This window comes from Xenopus tropicalis, chromosome 1 (genome assembly GCF_000004195.4).
Source record: "Xenopus tropicalis strain Nigerian chromosome 1, UCB_Xtro_10.0, whole genome shotgun sequence".
Lineage (NCBI taxonomy): Eukaryota > Metazoa > Chordata > Amphibia > Anura > Pipidae > Xenopus > Xenopus tropicalis.
In genome coordinates this window covers 68,746,386-68,766,874 of record NC_030677.2, presented here as the reverse complement: position 1 = coordinate 68,766,874, position 20,489 = coordinate 68,746,386, and the positions used below count along the sequence as shown (strand labels likewise).

Genomic DNA, 20,489 nt, shown 5'->3' with positions numbered 1-20,489 from the left:
AGAGGCAGTCCTATATTCCTAATTCTAGAGCGGTGCCTCAGTGCTGCTGATAACAGGCTGCCTGGCTGTGCATAAGCAAATAAACCCGTGTGATCAGCTGACTGCAAGAAGGAGCAAACACAAGGTAAGGCTGTTATCAAGCGCGTTGTATTGCATGGCATTCCCATACTGATAGGAGCGCTGTTGGTTGTGTTGTAGGTATGAGCAATAGTAATAGCATGCGTAAACATATCCGCCGCTGAACTACAACTACAGCACATTCACACTGACTGCTGGGAGCTCAGCCTGCCTGCCACGTGTTGCCATTTCTGTTATTTGGGTCCGAATGTATTTTCTGCTTCCATATGCTTCTAATATCAGCCTGTATCCAATGCCGCATACCCCTCCCCCCCCAAAAAAAAACATGATTACAATCTGATTTCTGGAAATTCTTTTCAATGGTGTGACCCACAGTAAAATATTTTAATGGCCCCAATATTCTGGGAAGATGCATTGTCCCCAGCCAGCAGTCACAGGGTCTGCTCCATCTTTTTTATTGCAACACCCCTGATCAAATTAGTGTACAGGTTCCAAGACTATGGGTTTTGCCCTGTCTAACAGGGACTCAGAGCAGGGATTAGAGTCAATCTGAACTATGATACTTAGGTTTGATGTATCCTACCTTGCTATACTGAATATGCTTGGAACTAAAGCAGGGTGTCTCTAGTGTTGGTGCTCTGTGTGTGACCTTGTTGTACATTATGGGCAGTGGCACGCCTGGAGATTAGTCGCCCGCGATAAATCTTTGTTACTGTGCGAGGCGACTTCGGGAAACCAAAGCAACGCGTATGCCATCCCACCAGCGATTTACATTCTTGCCGGTGGGGTGGCATTACGGAGAGATTAGTTGCTTGCGGTAACACAGATTTATTGCGGGCGACTAATCTCCCCGTGTGCCACTGCCCTAAGGGCTGTGACACACGGGAGATTAGTCGCCTGTGACAAATCTCCCTTGTCGCGGGCAACTAATCTCCCCGAAATGCCATCCCACCTTGAAAATGTAATTTGCCGTTGGGATGGTATACATGGCGCCGCGATTTCCCGAAATTGCGGAAGTTTCCTCTCAAGGCAACTTCACCGCGTATGCCATCCCACCGCCGATTTACATTTTCGCTGGTGGGATGGCATTTCGGGGAGATTAGTCGCCCTCAACAAGGGAGATTTGTCATGCGGCGACTAATCTCCACAGCCCTAAAGGTGGCCAGTGCTGTCCATTTTGTTTCATTGAGGAAATCAGACCATGAAGAACAGATAGCTCTCTGTACCAGAAAAGGGAGCGGTGCAGAGAAATATTCTGTTTCACTTTGTGTTTAGATGGGGTGGGCCCTGGGGAAGTTGATTTTGCTTGGGGATGGGGGAGTGGTGGGGGCAGCCAAGTTTCGATGCATGTGTTGAATGAGCTACTCTAAAAACTTTTGTCCTGCCCACAATAAAAATCTGAACCACGGTAAAAATTCTCAGGCACCATGGCTTCCTTCCAGTGCCTATTGAGTGAGTATTGCACTTTGTATTTTGTGTCTGCGTGTTAAAGGGTGCATGTGACTACAGATGTTATGCTTTGTAGTTAAAATTGGCAGCAAGTGCTCGGGTAGGGTTGCCACCAGGGTCGGACTGGGCCCACTGGGGCTCCCTGCAGGTGTCCCTGCCCCCCCCCCCCCCACAGGGCCCCCCCTAATCCCCCACAGGGTGTCATGCCCAAAGTCCTCCCCTGAGCATGCGTAAGTTTAACGCGCTAGGGGAGGAACGCTCGGGCAGGGGGAGGGCCAGCAAGGGTCGGGTCTGGGCCAGGATTTTTCCCGGTGGCCCAGTCCGATCCTGGTTGCCACCTGGCCGGTAAAAATGATGCTTGATTCCAATGTTATTAATATTTTAAAAAGGCAAAAATATAGGAAGGCTGGTATTTTTTTCCAGAAGAGCTACTTTTATGTTACATTTGACATTACCATCTTTTCTTTTATATAACTGCATAACCATTTTTTTTCCTCTCCTCCCTTTATCCTTCCTTTATAAAGAGTTTTTCATTATTTTACTTTTGCTAACTACTGCATTTATTTCACAAAGATTCTCATAGTAAAAGTTTTTTAGTCCTGACTATTTACCTTTAGTCATATTTTTCATAAGCTGGCACATCCCTGCATGGTACCATTTATTAGGAAAGGTGTCTCCTGACCTGGGCATTGGTCTCAGTCTCAGGCTTGATACTCCTCTGCTTTAGCTTTCTTCATCCCATTAGTTAGTTTCTCCACCGACTTGCAGCTACAGTAATAGAAAAAATAAAATAGGTAGTGTATTACTATTTTTATTATCCTTTATATACAGTGGCTTGCAAAAGTATTCGGCCCCCTTGAACTTTTCCACATTTTGTCACATTACAGCCACAAACATGAATCAATTTTATTGGAATTCCACGTGAAAGACCAATACAAAGTGGTGTACACGTGAGAAGTGGAACGAAAATCATACATGATTCCAAACATTTTTTACAAATAAATAACTGCAAAGTGGGGTGTGCGTAATTATTCAGCCCCCTGCGTCAATACTTTGTAGAACCACCTTTTGCTGCAATTCCAGCTGCCAGTCTTTTAGGGTATGTCTCTACCAGCTTTGCACATCTAGAGACTGAAATCTTTGCCCATTCTTCTTTGCAAAACAGCTCCAGCTCAGTCAGATTAGATGGACAGCGTTTGTGAACAGCAGTTTTCAGATCTTGCCACAGATTCTCGATTGGATTTAGATCTGGACTTTGACTGGGCCATTCTAACACATTGATATGTTTTGTTTAAAACCATTCCATTGTTGCCCGGGCTTTATTTTTAGGGTCGTTGTCCTGCTGGAAGGTGAACCTCCGCCCCAGTCTCAAGTCTTTTGCAGACTCCAAGAGCATGATGCTGCCACCACCATATTTGACAGTGGGGATGGTGTGTTCAGAGTGATGTGCAGTGTTAGTTTTCCGCCACACATAGCGTTTTGCATTTTGGCCAAAAAGTTCCATTTTGGTCTCATCTGACCAGAGCACCTTCTTCCACATGTTTGCTGTGTCCCCCACATGGCTTGTGGCAAACTGCAAACGGGACTTCTTATGGTTTTCTGTTAACAATGGCTTTCTTCTTGCCACTCTTCCATAAAGGCCAACTTTGTGCAGTGCACGACCAATAGTTGTCCTATGGACAGATCCCCCCACCTGAGCTGTAGATCTCTGCAGCTCGTCCAGAGTCACCATGGGCCTCTTGGCTGCATTTCTGATCAGCGCTCTCCTTGTTCGGCCTGTGAGTTTAGGTGGACGGCCTTGTCTTGGTAGGTTTACAGTTGTGCCATACTCCTTCCATTTCTGAATGATCGCTTGAACAGTGCTCCGTGGGATGTTCAAGACTTTGGAAATCTTTTTGTAGCCTAAGCCTGCTTTAAATTTCTCAATAACTTTATCCCTGACCTGTCTGGTGTGTTCTTTGGACTTCATGGTGTTGTTGCTCCCAATATTCTCTTAGACAACCTGTGAGGCCGTCACAAAGCAGCTGTATTTGTACTGACATTAGATTACACACAGGTGCACTCTATTTAGTCATTAGCACTCATCAGGGGCAACTGACTGTACTCAGACCAAAGGGGGCTGAATAATTATGCACACCCCACTTTGCAGTTATTTATTTGTAAAAAATGTTTGGAATCATGTATGATTTTCGTTCCACTTCTCACGTGAACACGTGTATTGGTCTTTCACGTGGAATTCCAATAAAATTGATTCATGTTTGTGGCTGTAATGTGACAAAATGTGGAAAAGTTCAAGGGGGCCGAATACTTTTGCAAGCTACTGTAAATTAAAAATATTGGAAACCAAAATATCCAGAGAAAATCCACACTGGAATAAAACTTAAGACTCCAAAATTGCCAAGTAGCAGTGCTAACCACTGCACTTTGCTCCCTGTAAGTCTCAGGCTGCCATCAGAAACTTTGGGGCCCCATACAAGTTATTTATATGGGGCCCCCCCATGAACACAAGGACAGCACTGGGCAATGAGTGACACATGGGGAATGGCACATGGGTGAAAAGCCTGTTATGACCGGCATTACATGAGGAAAGGAGACCGACACTGGCATATGGGCAGCAACAGAAGCAGCTGTGACAGGCTTATATGGAGATAGGGGTTAAATAAATAAAAATGGCATATGGAATCATGAAAAATGCAGTAAGGTCTAAGATGGTACTGGCACCTATATCTTCCATCCTGCTTGTCACATGATAAGGATACGTGTTCTGTTGTTTCTCAAGGGTTTAGGGCTGTGACACACGGAGAGATTAGTTGCTGGGCGACTAATCTTCCCAAAATGCCATCCCACTGGCTAGAATGTAAATTTCTGGTGGGATGGCATACGCAGTGCTGCAATTTGCCGAAGTTGCCTTGAGAGGAAACTTCGGCGACTTTGGCAAATTGCGGCACTGTGTAAGCCATGCCACCGGTGGGATGGCATTTCGGGGAGATTATTCGCCCTCGTGTCCCCGTGTATCATAGCCCTTAGTCCCCTTGTATACTATAGTCTTTAATTTCTACTGTGTATGCAGCCCCTCTTTGGATAGCTGTGGCCCACTAATGATAAGGTACCTTCTCCACTGTGCCACAAGGCAAAGCAGGATAAACACCCTTTATTTAAATAGCTCATAAACATTTAGGGCTCGCGTCTGCCATCCCGCCGGCGACTTACATGTTCGCCGGTGGGATGGCAGGGGTAGGCAACTCGGGGAGATTAGTCGCCCGCGAACAGGGAGTTTTGCCGCGGGCGACTAATCTCCCCGTGTGCCAGAGCCCTTACTGCTTGGAATTTGCTGCTTGGAATGTCTCTGGCTGATTTAACAATGGAGTGATACAGATAAGGATGTTGATGTAGTAGATGCAGTGCAAACAGACGTGTTGCAATTATAGACTATATAATTACATAAGACTGAAACATTGGGAGACAACTTCAGGCTACTACAGGAAGCATATACGATGCATGTTTTTCTGCCTCCAAGGAAACTTCGGGTTACTTCTGAACGTGGCTGCGCCGCATGTGTTTCCCCACCAGAGATTTGCATTTTAAAGGAACAGTAACACCAAAAAATGAAAGTGTATAAACGTAACTAAAATGTAATGTGCTGCCGCCCTGCACTGGTAAAATTTGTGAGTTTACTTCAGAAAGTCTACTATAATTTCTATAAATAAGCTGCTATGTAGCCATGGAGGCAGCCATTCAAAGGAGAAAAGGCACAGGCACATAGCAGATAACAGATAAAACCCTATTGTATTCTACAGAGCTTATCTGTTATCTGCTATGTAACCTGTGCCTTTTCTCCTTTTTTCCAGCATGAATGGCTGCCCCCATGGCTACACAGCAGCTTATTTTATATAAATTATAGTAGTGTTACTGTAGCAAACACACCAGTTTTACCAGTGCAGGGCAACAGTGCATTATATTTTTATTACTTTAAAGCTCTTTCCTTTTTTGGAGTTACTGTTCCTTTAACTGGTGGGAAATGATTTAAGGCTAATGCCCCATGGAGAGATATAGTCGGCCGTGATAGATATCTGCTACTGCGGGCGACTAATCTGTCCAAAATGTGAAGTTTCTTCCAGCAGGCTACTTTGCATGACTTTGGAAAACAAAATCGATGCATAGGCCTTTCCACAATCAATTCGTATTGTTGCCGGTTGAAAGGCAACATAAGCCTAAGGGCAGTGGCAGACGGGGAGATTGCCTTGAGAGGAAACCTTCGGGTGACTTAGGCAAATCGTAGCAACGCGTATGCCATCCCACTGGCGATTTACATTTTTGCCGGTGGGATGCCATTACGGGGAGATTTGTCACGGGGCAACTAATCTCCCCATCTGCAACTGCCCTTATGGAGATTAGTCTTCTGTGGTAGAGCCGATTTATGGTGGTCAGCTAATCTCCTTGTCTGTTATTGCGCTTAAGATGGCCATACAGTCTACTATTGAGATTTTTCCAACAACCATTGGTTTTGGCACCTTTAAGGGCAGTGGCAGACCCCCGACTTATCTCCCCGTCTTCCACTGCCCTAAAGGGGCCTGATCAAAATGGTTGACCAAATTTCAACCCTGACCTGGCTGTCCTAAGGGTAAACCCACACATCACTACAGTAGATGCATTTGCACATCTCTTTTTTGAGAAGGGTCCGGTAAAGTAATGTTATGCTGCAATGTGGGCCACTAGTACAGCAGAATGCGGGGGCGGGGGGGCATTGAAAATCATATTATGCTACTATGCGGGGCACTACCATCAATGCAGAGAAAAGGGTGTTGGCACTCAGACTGAGAAAAAGAAACTGCTAAAAGAGCAATGGGCAGGAATGACCAGAAAGAAAAACATGGTTTTACAGTAAAGATGCACTAGTGTCTTGCCTCCATTGTAACAGGTTTTTCCAGTTCCCCTGATAATTTGTGAATATATTCTGCATGATTTCTGTTCTAAAAGGTGGCTTAAGAATATTCTTGCAAATTCTGGAATGTGTACAGATGCTGCCTTTTGAACATTACCATAAGTGTATTAGCTGGTGTCATATGTGTTTATGTAGCATATAGGATCTGCCCCCTTCCATTATACAAAGGATAATTAAGAGAAAAGAGTTTTCTCCTGTCCCAAGCTGCATTTGCCACCTACAGTTGTTGTCCGGCTAATGGCAAGTCAGGGATGCTTTGCCTAGGTGTACTATTTGATTGGTGATTTCAAGTCGTCCCATAACCCCAAACAGGCAGTTAACAGTAGTTGCATGGTGGCATGTAGTTGTTTTCAAAGTCTGGGAGTCAGGAACTGCTGCGGTGGTTGCTTTAAGGGTGAATACACACGAAGCTACTAGTAGCAGCTACTTATCGTGACTATTGAAATATACAATGCTGATAATTGTCTCTACAAGTGTTTTAGCAGAGGCAATTCTCAGTATTGTCTATGGCAAAGTATATTCTGGAGTGTAGTAGCCGCTAATAGTATGTTAGTGTGTCTTCACCCTAAGATCAATAGGAATCATACTAATCTCTATTCACAATTATATCTAGAAGTAATTTGCAAGTTTTTCATGTTTGTTGTCACAAAGTTGTTTCCCAGAGGGTTTAAAGGAATTAATCATACCCATGAGCCACACTGTGGAAGATTTACATTGAATTCCAAAAGAAATGCTCTTCAGCGAGCCTGATGATTGATATAAACATCACTGATCCTAATTGTATCTGTATATATTTGAGATGTAATTGATCATGTCTAAGCACAGTTTTGTATACAATATTTCATGGACCAAATCCTGATGTTCTTTGAACACTAAACATGTAAGTGAGTGACTGGGTGCACAACCAGCAGCAAACAAAAGCAGCCCACATATAAGGCTCTATATAGGGCAATCATAGTAGCAGTATTTATAGATTTCATTGCTCAGGCTAAAATAGGGCAAGTTTTGCTATCAGATGACATTTAGTCACAGAGAAGCTACTCAAAACATTTCTCATGCATTGCTCTTGAGGAAAGATCTGAAAGGTTGCTGAGATTATCATCCTAGTAAGCCAAAAAAGGTATTACATTACACTTTTTTATGCTTCATATAAAGAATTCCACCCTATAATCTTTGTTCTGGAAGAAATTTGAATCCAAAAGCCCTCATGATTCTATTGCATTCATGATTTACTTAATTGCGTTTGCTTTTTTTCCTGTTTAGAAATGGATGAAACATTAAATGTGGACACAGAGCAGACGCTCACTTGTTTAACCCTCACCATGTATCATCCAAATCACCAAGATCAAAAACTCTTCAGAGGCATCAATTTTAGCCGTAAAGAAGAAATAAAAGCAGATGCGGTTGTGGCCTTTGGACGCGACTATAATGTTTGCCGCTATCCTTTGCTTAGTAACAGAGTCTCCCGGATTCAATTCAACTTGCAGTTCTTCAAGCATTTCAACTGCTCCACTACCGCCATTGAGATAAAGAACTTAAGCAAAAAAAACAAACTTTATGTGGACAACCTGGAATTGGATTATCTCAACAAGATTGAACTTCCACCAAAGTGTATGATCCGCTTCGGAGACTTTCAGATATTAGCAGTAATCGAAAGAGGAGACTGTGATGAGAAGTTTGAAATATGCTGTGAAAAATCCCACGTGTCCCTTGTTCAGGACAGTTTTATACCAACTATGCAGCCAATTCCAGAATGTGGAACCCTAAATGCTGTTGAAATTGATGAGAATGAATATTAAATTTGTAACTTAAAATTCTATACCACAAAATGGTGGTGTAACTAGAAAGGCTACCAGGCCAATTCATTGTAGGCCCCTTCCCTTAACTTTGGAAATAAGACATTTTTTCATAAACATGTAAGGATTATCGGTCCCCAAGGGACCCCCCCCCCCCCAACAGCTGCAGGGGCTGCCACCTCTATAGTTATGTACTCATAACAGATTGTTGTCATGAGATGCTAGAGTCAGATGGAGCTGGCAGAGGCACATTCAAGTAAATGGAAAGGCCACTGACAACACTGCCTTCAGTAATTAGTGTGCTATTTGTGTATTGACTCCAAATGCAGTTTTTAGAAGTTTATGCAACACTGTGTCAAAATACTCCCGGGAAACCTATCCTGCCAAACAGTATTTTAATTAAAAAAAAAAAAAAAATAATCAGATATAGTATAACAATACCCTACTGTTAACATTGTACAGAATCACTTTAACCTGAAGGAATGACTTATACTCAGTAAGGTGACTTTGCTGTTATAAAAACAATTTTTCTTCTGAATTTTTCCTCTGAAAACATGTGTAAGTATAGCTGTAAGGTGTTTGTATTAAACTTTGAGATGTTATAACTATAAATAATCTGCATAGCAATCCTTAACACATCATTCTTAACGTATTATTAATATTAACATTTATTTATAAAGCGCCAACATATTCCGCAGTGCTGTACAATAAGTATGTGATGTAGTTGGGGTCAGTGGTCCCCAGAGTTATTCTACTTTGCTTAATGGTGCACCCCATAATATGAACTCTTCCTACCTCATAACCCCCCCCTCCCGTGACTTTGCTGTTACCCCATGTGGTCACTCCTCTTGTTTTTTTTTTTTTTTTTAAAAAGTTTGATGTTTGGATCAAAAAAAAGTTGCACAGTACACAGGGAAAGAGAGTGGACAAATAGACTAGCCACCTGGGGGTTAGAACCAAGTATTTATGGTCAGGAGCATATCATGAGCATTAATGTAGAATGGAGCATTGGCCTTTCCCAATTACAAACACTCACAAACATTAATATTGTATTGTTATAGCAATATTGCTTGATAAAACATTTCCCCAGTCGCTCCAGATTCAGCAGATACATTATAGCAAATAATCATTTCATAAGAATCCCATCTGAAGTGTAAATTTTGCTCCATATTCCTTTTTTTAAATTTTTTTTTTAATGCAAAGGAAAAATGGAAAATGAAAGTAACTGCTTGCCCTGCAGGGCAGGTAAAATATGATAGCTCAGATTTTTAACTATGTTTTACAGGTATGGATGTTTAATAAAGATTTTGAGATTATTTAATTTGAAAAGGACTTTTGTAATACAGGTTATGAGTGGGTGACGTCCACCTGATTTACTAACCCACGAATCCGAATTGGAAAAATTCAGATTGGAAAATCAACATTTTGCAATTTTTTCGTTGCCTTTACAACTTTTCGTAAATTGTCGCAACTTTTTCGTAACCATTACGACTTGCGCGAAAAGTCGCGACTTTTTCGTAGCCATTACGATTTGCTCGTATCTTGTCGCGACTTTTTCGTATTGAGCGCTCGTTAACTGCGGGCAAAACTTTCAGACTTAGCATGATTTTGGAAGCCTCCCATAGGACTCAATGGCACTCTGCAGCTCCAACCTGGCCCAAGAAAAGTCACGATACTGAAGCTTGAATGAATCCGAAACGTTCGTACTTGGTGCGAAGGCTACGAAAAAGTCGCGACAATTCGCGCAAGTCGTAACGCTACGAAAAAGTCGCGACATTTTGCGAAACAGTCGGAATGGCTACGAAAAAGTCACGACAATTTACGAAAAAAATCGCAAAATACCGATCATTACGAAAAAACCGCATTCGGACGCCTTCGGACTGTTCGTGGATTAGTAAATGTGCCCCTAAGAGTGCCTAACATTTTGGCACCCCCAAGTGACTTAGCCTTTCCTCCTCCTTTAAGGAAAAAATTTAAACTGCTAGGCACAGTGATTATTAATATTCCATTTATTGGAGAAAAATGCCAAAGTGGTCTTGATACAATAGAAATTGTGGAGGAAGAGCTAGGTTACCTTTATCAGTATTTTATATTTGTGTTCCAAAAAATTCTGCTTCCCATCAAAGTGACTCATATTTTACACAGCTTCTGCATGTGGTTATAGTTTGCCCATTATAAATAGAGAAAGGGACTTTTATGACATGGTCAAAAACAGTACTTCTTTCAAATGGGTGTGTTGCAATAGAAGTCTGCAAAGGATGATGAAGAAAGTTCATTATGGACTGTAGGTGCCCATACACCTTCAGATCCACTCGCCAGGCTAATTCAATCTGGGGGGCAAACGATCGAATTATAACGACGGGTATAGGCAAAGTTGGTCCGGGGAACGCATCAACAAGCCGATCCGACTAGATTTTTTAACCTGTCCGATCGATATCTGGCCGATTTCAGGCCAGATATCGGTCGGGCAGGCCCGTCGGTAGTGCCCTACACGGGCTGATTAGCTGCCGAATCGGTCTAAGGGACCGATATTGGCAGCTAGAATCGGCCCGTGTATGGGGACCTTAAGTCTTTGCTTTACTATACTAATTAAACAGATAAACAACTCTGAATCCCTTGTGTCCAAAATCAGTATGTGCAGGCTCATGTATATTCCAAGAATTTGTGAGGATATTGTGGTCAGAATGTGGTGCATGGAACACCTATAATTTTTCTTTAGCCGCTACCTGTAACATGGGTTATTTTTTCTTAGGCGAATTCTAGATGGGGCTGATTCTTGGCCTGTAGAAAAACGCAGGCCAAGAATCAGCTGCTACACTGGCATTAGACTTATGTAGACAGTAAATATATAAGGTTGCATATTACTGTGTAAATATTATGTACCCGCTTTGTGCAATATCAGCCAACTGGTAGTGCTTTTGGTGTTGCCTGATACAAATACCCAGACACCACAAGAAATAAAATAGTCCCTTTAAAGATGGATAAAGGCAGAGAACGATTTCTTTTTGGCCTTATAAATTATTGTAGAGTCAATACCCAGAGCTCACGAGTGAGGCAGTGTTAACCCTTTCATGGTACTTTGCAGAACTGGGTTTCTGAGTTTAATTCTTATCAGCACACACTTCAAAAAGCGCATGCATGTTAAAGGGATGATTCACCTTCAAGTTAACGTTGTATGTTATAGAATGTCCTATTCTTAGCAACTCTGCAGTTGGTCTTTATTTTAATATTTTTTTATTTATTTACTCTCCTCTTCTACATCTCATCTAGCTCAGATGGGGGTCACCGATTCCAACAGCCAAAAAACTATTGCTCTTTGGGACTATACTTTTGTTGTTAACTTTTATTACTTATATTTCTATTATGTCTCTCTCCTTTTCATATTCCAGTCTCTCATTTCAACCACTGCCTGCAATTCCACCTCTTCATTGGCTGCTAGACTGGAGGGTGTGTTTAGTAATTTGAGCTGAGAACAACTGAGCATGCCCACAAGCCAGAAGTCAAAGCAAATTCCTGAGGGAGGGGGGTGAGTGGGTTACAGAAGGAGAAAGAAATCTAAGTGATTAAGGAGATGCTGCAGCCTTACTATTAACCTCTGGACAACCAGTGTAGCAGGTATTGAAAGATTTCAAAGAGGCTGTTCACGGATTACATTTTTGGGTTTGGTTTACATGTCCTTTAAGTGCCCTTCTGCTGGTCCTTGAAACATAACTGTAGGTACATAAGGTTTGTATAAATAAAACACATTGGTAGACAACAAAATTAGGCTTTGTCTCTGATATGAAGGACAACAGTGTTTGCATTTCTCTCAGCCAATGTACACTACATAGTAAAGCATACACAAGAACGAAAGAGACTAAACCATTTGGGTGAATTACAGCTGGCTGATGCAAACTTCTAACGACAGTATGTTCTATGTTTTTGGAGGAGAAGGGATCTGCAAGTGGGATGGGCTTGATACTGCTGAACCTCAATTCCCAGAATCCCCTGGCAGAGTTGGAATTCTCAGCCCACTGTAGGTAGAACTTGTTGTGGTTCCTGCATTGTTTAACCGTGTAGAGGATAATTATCTGTGTGCCTATTTATATTATTCTAAATGAGCAGCAACAACAATGCATTAGTGTAAGTACACCCACTTCCATAGAAGAAATAAAAGTGCAAACTGCCTAACAAAATATTAAGTTTTCACTTAGTGCAGATAATTTATTAGTGATCCTAGACAAAAAGCAGCAAATACTAACTAGATGGACCCGTCACAATAAAAGGAAATTAAAAACAGTGAAAATTGCACTTGTTCTTTTTAAAACTTTCCACCTTTCTACCAATCTCCCTTTTATCATTTAAAAAAAAAAAAAAAAAAAATGAAGGCTCCAAGAAAAAGTGTACATTCATTGTAATCCATAAGGAAGGAGAATCTTCATCTGTTTGGTCATTAATATATTTATGAGCGAGTGTCTTTACCTATTCTGATGCTGAGCAGATAGTTCTGTGACTGGATTTACAAACCCTGCATACTCAGAGTTCCCATTGTCATCCATTTCTGCACTTACAAAGTCATTTTCCCACTCGAGCCCATTTGAGTCATCAGAAGCAGAGGCTCCATGACTTCCAGGCTTCTTGCCACTATGTTTTAAGGCTGCTCTTAAGATGTCCTCTTCTGTCTTTGAGCGCTCTTTCATTGGGATCATCCTGTTCATTCCTTAGTAAATATGAGCAAAATGGATATTATGTATAAAAGAATAAGAAAGCTCTGAATATCACATACAAATAAGAAAGTAGTCCTATATATCATAATAGGCATAAATATAATCTCTATAAATTTGAAAAAGTATTTGTTAAAAGCAGTTTTTGTAGGTTGGTGTTATCTGCCTAATTTGCATATGCTCTGACTCCTAAAACAGTAGCAGGAGACAGCTGATTAAAGGAGCTAGAGGAGAACGGACTACATTGTTTCAAGAGTCAGAACCAAAAGGTCAGAAATGCGGAGTGTACACTTTAGGGCTCTGGCACACGGGGAGATTAGTCGCCGCAACAAATCTCCCTGTTCGCGGGCGACTAATCTCCCCGAGTTGCCATTACCCGCCATCCCACCGGCGAACATGTAAGTCGGGATGGCACACGCGACGGCGCGATTTCCCGAAATCGCCAAAAATGACTCGCGAGGCTTTTTCGGCGATTTCGGGAAATCACGCCGCCGCGTGTGCCATCCCGCCGGCGACTTACATGTTCGCCGGTGGGATGGCAGGTAATGGCAACTCGGGGAGATTAGTCGCCCGCGAACAGGGAGTTTTGTCGCGGGCGACTAATCTCCCCGTGTGCCAGAGCCCTTACAGGAGCAGTCTATTGTATGACCGACTTCACAAGCAGTAGTACCACCTACCTTCTTCATCTTCCCACTCAAGGTCAAGAGATGTGTTATCATCATTCCCGCTTGTTGACTTTGTTTTTGTAGTTAAATCACAGCTGCTTTCTGTGTTGGGTGTCAATACATTTGCTTCAGAAGACAATCCTGAATGAAATGTGAAACGTAATTAGTTGCTGTAAATATAATTTTAGCCAGACTGCTGGATATGAGAAAATATGTTTTTCTCAAGAATTCATTTATTAGGGTAATGGCAAAAATACCATGCTACTGCATATTTCAGCCATCACAGAAGCACTAGCTACCTATCTGTGTCACTTGTTATTCACTTACATGGAAACTGCCTCTCACTAACAAATCTGCCTTTTACACAAGTGGTGACAGTGAGTTTCTATTTATGTGAACGACAAGCACCAGATGCCAGTGGACAAATATAATTTATGCTTAGCAAAGTGAATGTACAATCTGCACCTGTCTTTTTTAAATACATTTTTTACCCCAGCTCTTTACTTTTCTGCCTCAGTCTCTCTATACCAGTCTCATCCCCACTCTGCTGTCCTAACATCGCTTTCTTAAACCTTTAAACCTTATTTACCCTGACTCACGCTAATATTCCAGTGTTTCCTATTTTACCTGTCCCAAAACCACACTTAATTTTACTCCCTCTATACCTTCCCCCAGCAAACACAATTTAAACACAAAAGAGGATGAGAACAGTCAGTACCAGTGCTTTTAGGGGATTTTGGGCACTCCAGCCTAAACACTATGGATAAATGTTAGACTAAGGGGCCCATTCATTAAAGTACGAATGAGTACAAATTTTTAGATCTTTGCGTTATTTCCACAATATTTTCGTTAAATTCTGCAACTTTTTTGTGGTTTGCGTTAATTTCCACAACTAAATCATATTTGTCACAATGGCTACAAACATTTCGGAATTCATTGAAGCTTTGGTATCGTGACTTTCATTTGGTCAGGTTGGAGCTGCAGAGTGTCATTGAGTCCTATGAAAGGCTTCCAAAATCATGCATTGAAGTTTCAAATCAGAAAGGTTTTTGCATTGTTTACAATCGTTCAGATACGAAATTTTTTAACTTTTGGATCGCAACCACAATATTTTCGTACGACGCGAATTTTCGCACATCAGAAATTATCGTGGTTGCTCCGAATGTTTTCCAATTGTACTTTTAACAATCCCAAATTCGTGCTTTCATAAATCTGCCCTTAATGTCATAATATCTTGTGGTGAAAGCAGAGTACAGGTATAGGACCCGTTTTCCAGAATGCTCGGGACCAAGGGTATTTCGGATAAGGGGTCGTTCCGTAATTTGGATCTTCATACATTAAGTCTACTAAAAAATCAATAAAACATTAATTCAACCCAATAGGATTATTTTGCATCCAGTAAGAATTGAATTATTTGATAAAAATGGAGTCTATGGGAGACAGGCTTTCCGTAATTCGGAGCTTTCTGGATATTGGGTTTCAGGATAACAGGTCCCATACCTGTATAACTATTGGCTGATATACTTGTGCATCAGTTACAGTAAACTATGTATGTATAACTTTATTTATAAAGGGCATTTAGGATAAGCAGTTACAATTTTACAGTTTAGAAAAGTACACGCAGGAAGGACAAACATTATAATATATATATAATAATAGTAATATATGAAAATCTGCAACATTACAGTTTGCATTAAAACTAGAACACACACGTTTGCACATACATTAGTGATAGGTCTGTCGCACTAGCTTAATTAGCAGTGAGTAAACATAGCGCATCATGTATTCTCACTTTTGATTGTCTACCAATACAATGAAAACATAGAGCAACTGGTGACCACATGGATTCCTTGAGGAACACAGACCGCAGAACTGGAGGCTATATTTTTGAAACTTTAAGAAAATAATAATAAATATAAGAATAACTTGAATCTCTTATTATTAGGAGCACTTAACATCCCCTGTAATATCTGGTTAGATATTCTGCTGAGAAAACTGTCCTAAATCCTTGGAAAATGCCAATGCAACCAGCCCTCTCAGCATTATCAATCCCTGTAGATTATTAGGTATACCTTGGAGCAAACAGCATCCATAGATGTCTTAAAGGAAAACTAAAATCAACAAATAATCAGGCTAGAGATTATACACTTTAGGAGGAATATAAAGTTTTAAGATGTGCCCAGGTGACTAGCTAATGCTACCTGCTGATTGGATATTATAGGTGACCCAGTAGCTCCCAATCTCCTTGCCTGCTGATTCACTGCACCTGCCCTGTAAACCATTCAAATTACATAGCGGCAAAAACACCAAGGCATTCTGCATCAGAATCATTAATATTCAGCTGCGCTGTAGCATTGACCTATGTGACAGATGTAACCAATTTTCTGCTAATGTTCTGATGACTCCCAAGGCTAATGCCACACGTAGCATATGGAGCGTATATTTGGCAAGCCGACAAAGGCTTGCCGAGAATACGTTCCATAAGCTTAAAAATGCCTCTACCTAAATATGAAGTCTCGCGTTTTTTGGCGGATATCGGCTACATGTGCCTGCACCCAAGCGTATTCCATTTATTCGGGTGCAGGCACAAGGTAGGCTGAATTTACAGCAGCGGGGCGTATTCTCAGAAAGCATTTTTCGGCTTGTCAAAAATACACCCGTGAAGCATTAGCCTAAGATTATTGTGACACTCAAAAGGTGGCCTAACAAGTTCATAAGATGGGGAACTGCTAACAACAACTTTGTATACCTGAATTCATTCTACTAAAATTCTCAGTTACAGAATGTTAATTATATAAAATACAGCATTTCTAGTCCCATTTGTTTTAACTTTAATTTTAGTAGTAACAGTTATGTTGAACTTACTGCTGCTCCTAAAAGCTCCATATTGTGACTTCAGATTCTGCAAGTAGGTTTCAAAATCTTCTGAAACAGAGCTGTAAGATGAAAACATTACATTAAGGTTAGTGGGTGTCTCTCAATTGCATTGGGCATAGAGTTCCAGGAAGGTGCACTTTGCACTGCATCTCAAAAACAGAACTGACAATACATGCGCTAAATAGAAAATTAAAAATGGCGGACCTTAACAGATTCTACATTTGCAATTATTCTATAATCTTTAAAAGTTGGGCTTTTAGATTCTGCTGAGCTGCCTTGCAATGCCACATACCCATACCTTGCATCTTCTCCATTCTTAGCTGCTAGTGCTCTTTGCTTTATCCACTGCAACCTGTGTTGCTAAAGACAAAATAAAAGTCAAATACTGCAGTAAAGATAGATGAAATAATGACATGACAATGTAGAAAGTATAAATGGGTAACTAAAATAAATTAACGGATTAGATACAAATGCTGATCCTCTGGGGACTATCCAACAAAAGTTAAAGTGTAGGGCATTCAAGGAACTGCATCAACAGAAATGATAGCAGTGCTGATCGTTTCAATCTCACTTATTTACTTCAAGAAAAAGAGTATCAGACCCATTTCAGATCTGTAACCGGCATTGATTTTTATTTATTTTCTTTGATTTTTTTTTTCTTTCGATTCCCTTAAAAAGTGGTGCCTGCACAAACCTTTATCTTTTCTCTTTATCTCATTTCAAACACACAAGCGGACGTCCCATAACTTCAAAAATAAACATAAACCGATAATGCTATCTCCATCTTCTACGATACACTAATTTCAATTAACCTTTATAAATACAGCATACATTACACACAGTGACTTCTCTCTACTTCTATAGACACCTGCAAAATAAGCAGTCAGCACGTTGCCAAACATTGTACATTTCAAAGGCTCCCTAAAAATGAATCCCTCTTTCAGTCAGATTTCCTCCATTAGTTACTCTAGTAACTAACTCTGCAAAGCATATGCACACACATTATTTCCTTAATGCTATGAAAGGTTTTGCTGCTTTCACTTAGATGGCAAATACCTTGGGGTTGGGACCTGTCTCCCTAGCAATGCTTTTTTATTTCATTTAACCCTATTTGTACATCTTATACTTTTATTAGCAGTGTTATATTTCTATATAATTCCCTATTTATATATTACTTACACTGTGGTTGTATGCATGCTGTCTGTTATACCACTAAAACAAGTTGCTCAACAAGCAAACAAAATTTTTAGATAGCCACCAAAATTAATGTTTACGCAAACAAACTGGAGTGACCTGCCAACTATATATTGGGGCTCTTCCCTCCCGTGTGGTTAAATTTAATTGAATCTGACTACACATCTAATTTACAGTTACAAACTATATAGGTAAGCAAGTCACACATCTATTCTCGGATACTACACTGGTAGGGGCCGTGTACTTAGTCTACCCATCAACTGTGAAAAGACAAGAATGATGCAGCCATCTTCCTATGATGGTTTGCCTATTTTGGTCAATACACTTTACTTTAAAGAGCACCTGTCACCCTAAGAAATAATTCCAAATTGTTTTCTATTGTGTTTGACAAGCAAAATAAAAGTCACCTACACTGTAGAAATCATTTTAATCTCATTTTCTTCAGCCTTGGAATTCACAATTGCTGCAAACAGGCAGGCGCCATTTTGTGGACACTGTTATTAAGGCAAGCTTTGCATCCTGCCAAAATCTTGTTTCTGTGCCAGTATGGGGGGACCTGATACTCATGTCCATGCACTGGTTACGAAATTAGATGGTGAGGAGGGAGGGGGAATGTGAGGAGAGCAGCAACATCTAAGAAGTTCTGAATTGAAAGTGAAAGTAACTGTCTGCCCCACCTCTATGCCTAAGGCATAGAGGCGGGGTAAGCAATATATGATTGACAGCTGGGATTTTTAAATGCTTTTATAATGGGTATGGATATGTTAATAAAAAAAATGGCTTTTGGTTTCATATTTAAATTGAGAAGGACTTTTATTATACAGCTTTTTATGCCTGAGTGACAGGTCCACTTTAAAGGGGAGGTAAAGTAAAAAAAAATAAAATCCTTTTATTAGGTCCACAGGTGAAAAAGGAACATATCTTAAATCTACTTTAATTACATAATCTGTATATTTAGTTCACCCTTCTCTCTACTCGTGTGGCTTGCACAAATCTTAGATGGCCAGTAGCTGTTTTACTTCTCCAAGTTATGAAGGGCAGGGATGCAGCTTTGAGATTCACTAGCAGCGAAAACCCTACCAGATGGATAAAACACTTTGGGGCATATTTATTATGCTGTGTAAAAGACGGCGAGAAAATTCGCCACACATCGCCAGGCTTCGCCGTGTAAAAACTGCGGAAAATCGGTGTAAATTTTTTTACACGTTTTTTCTTCCACCGGAACTTATGGAAAATAACGGCGTAATATACGGCGTTCAGACGACAATCTTTTCCATTTATTTTACACAGCTTTTTACTCCGTTTTTTCGCAAATTAGTTTTACACAGCATAATAAATACGCCCCATTATGTACTGTAACTATTCTTATGACTGTGGGTCTGTTTGTTGTACATTATGATAAAGGATGGCCCAAGTGCAGAGATATCCACCAGTGACTCCATTCTGTAACTGTATACAAGAGGAAAACTAAGCTGCTTTAACATAACTTGTTAGAATGGATTCCAGCTCCAAACTAGATTGGGGAAAATGTTGATATTTCTGATAAAGCTTACTTAGTTTTTAGCTTTCCTTCTCCTTTAATGAAAATTGCTGTTTGCATTAGCAATAAATGTAATTTATCCAATCTTCTGGATTGCCAAAGGGGTTTTGTAAAGGGGCTGAACTTGAACACTACAGTTTCTTACTTTACTCTTAATTCACCTTTTCCGGAAGTGGCCAAAATACTGAATCATCCACAAAGGATATGGCTTTATCACAAACTAAATTCAAAAGTATTTTGATTCAGTTCAGCCAGGCACTTGGCTAATTCAGAATCCTGTTGAAAAGGCTAGGATTCAGCTGAATTCCGCCAAAAAAAGGGTAGGATTGTAAGCTTTACAGGGCAGGGACCTCATTCCTGCTGTATCTCAGACCAAGTGGTACTTAATCTGTGTATTTATACTTAGTCATTGTATTTATTATAGTATGTGTACCTGTGTGCACTTTTGTACACTGTAAAGGTAGCCATACACAGGCAGCTGAAATCTGCCTATTTGGGTCCTTCAGACCAACTTGGCAGTTTATCTACCTACAGTGTGTTTGAACACTACCAACAGGCCTACCTGACCAATAACTGGGCAAAAATTGCCCAGATCTCGATCATACAGGTTTGATTTTCCTGTCAGATCTGGGACTGCATTGGCTCGTTGATGTGGTCCTCGGTTCAACGGTCCATATACCCATAGTTTTAATTAAATAGTTTAGCCCAATATCGCCCACCACAGGTGGGCATTTCAGAAGATAATCCACTTGTTTGGCAACCTCACCAAACCAAATGATCCACTGTTATGGCCACCTTTAGATTGTACAGCACTGCATATCCTTGTAGCACTTTATAAATAAAGATATACATACATATATACATACACACACACACACACACACACAATCTGGGATGTGGTGCATCCTTACTTTTAATACAGGAGTGTCTAAATATCCCCCAAAAAACTAGGCTAGCCTATAATAAGAATAATTTATATTCCTATTTCTACAATAAGATGTTTCAGAAGGGTCTTCCTTCCCTCACCTCCAAAATCTTTCTTTGCTTGGCTGCCCTCGCTGCTTCCCGCTGTGCAGCATATAAAGCCTCCTCTTCTAGTTTTAACTTCTCCTCTTGTAAGGCTAACTGCATATGAACAAAACAATAATGGTTAACAAAATCAGAACCTCTCTAGCTGATCTTAGAGTAAGAAAGGAAGTGGGTTAAATAAAGAAAAATAAAAACCCCACACAAATATGAAATGAA

General features: G+C 40.6%; 2 protein-coding genes across 4 annotated transcripts in view; one reads left to right on the top strand and one right to left on the bottom strand.

The window, feature by feature from the left end:
• The first annotated feature begins 20 nt into the window (after nucleotides 1-20).
• On the top strand, nucleotides 21-12,027 carry tifa (TRAF-interacting protein with forkhead-associated domain). The gene is given in 2 exon segments (NM_001142181.1): nucleotides 21-124; nucleotides 7,733-12,027. A coding segment is annotated over 1 exon segment (534 nt). The 5' UTR covers nucleotides 21-124; nucleotides 7,733-7,734; the 3' UTR covers nucleotides 8,269-12,027.
• A 415-nt stretch (nucleotides 12,028-12,442) lies between these two features.
• Nucleotides 12,443-20,489, bottom strand: part of ap1ar (adaptor related protein complex 1 associated regulatory protein) — a 31,006-nt gene continuing 22,959 nt past the window's right edge. Inside the window, exons 6-10 of one of the 3 annotated variants that reach the window (XM_012968289.2) lie at nucleotides 20,271-20,369; nucleotides 16,809-16,870; nucleotides 16,499-16,569; nucleotides 13,646-13,774; nucleotides 12,443-12,964 (exon numbers count right to left, since the gene is read on the bottom strand). In XM_012968289.2, coding sequence (XP_012823743.1) covers nucleotides 12,723-12,964; nucleotides 13,646-13,774; nucleotides 16,499-16,569; nucleotides 16,809-16,870; nucleotides 20,271-20,369 — 603 coding nt within the window. In that variant the 3' untranslated portion in view covers nucleotides 12,443-12,722. The remainder of the gene's footprint in view (nucleotides 12,965-13,645; nucleotides 13,775-16,498; nucleotides 16,570-16,808; nucleotides 16,871-20,270; nucleotides 20,370-20,489) is intronic. The other 2 variants (NM_001011055.1, XM_012968291.3) reach the window with 2 other exon arrangements.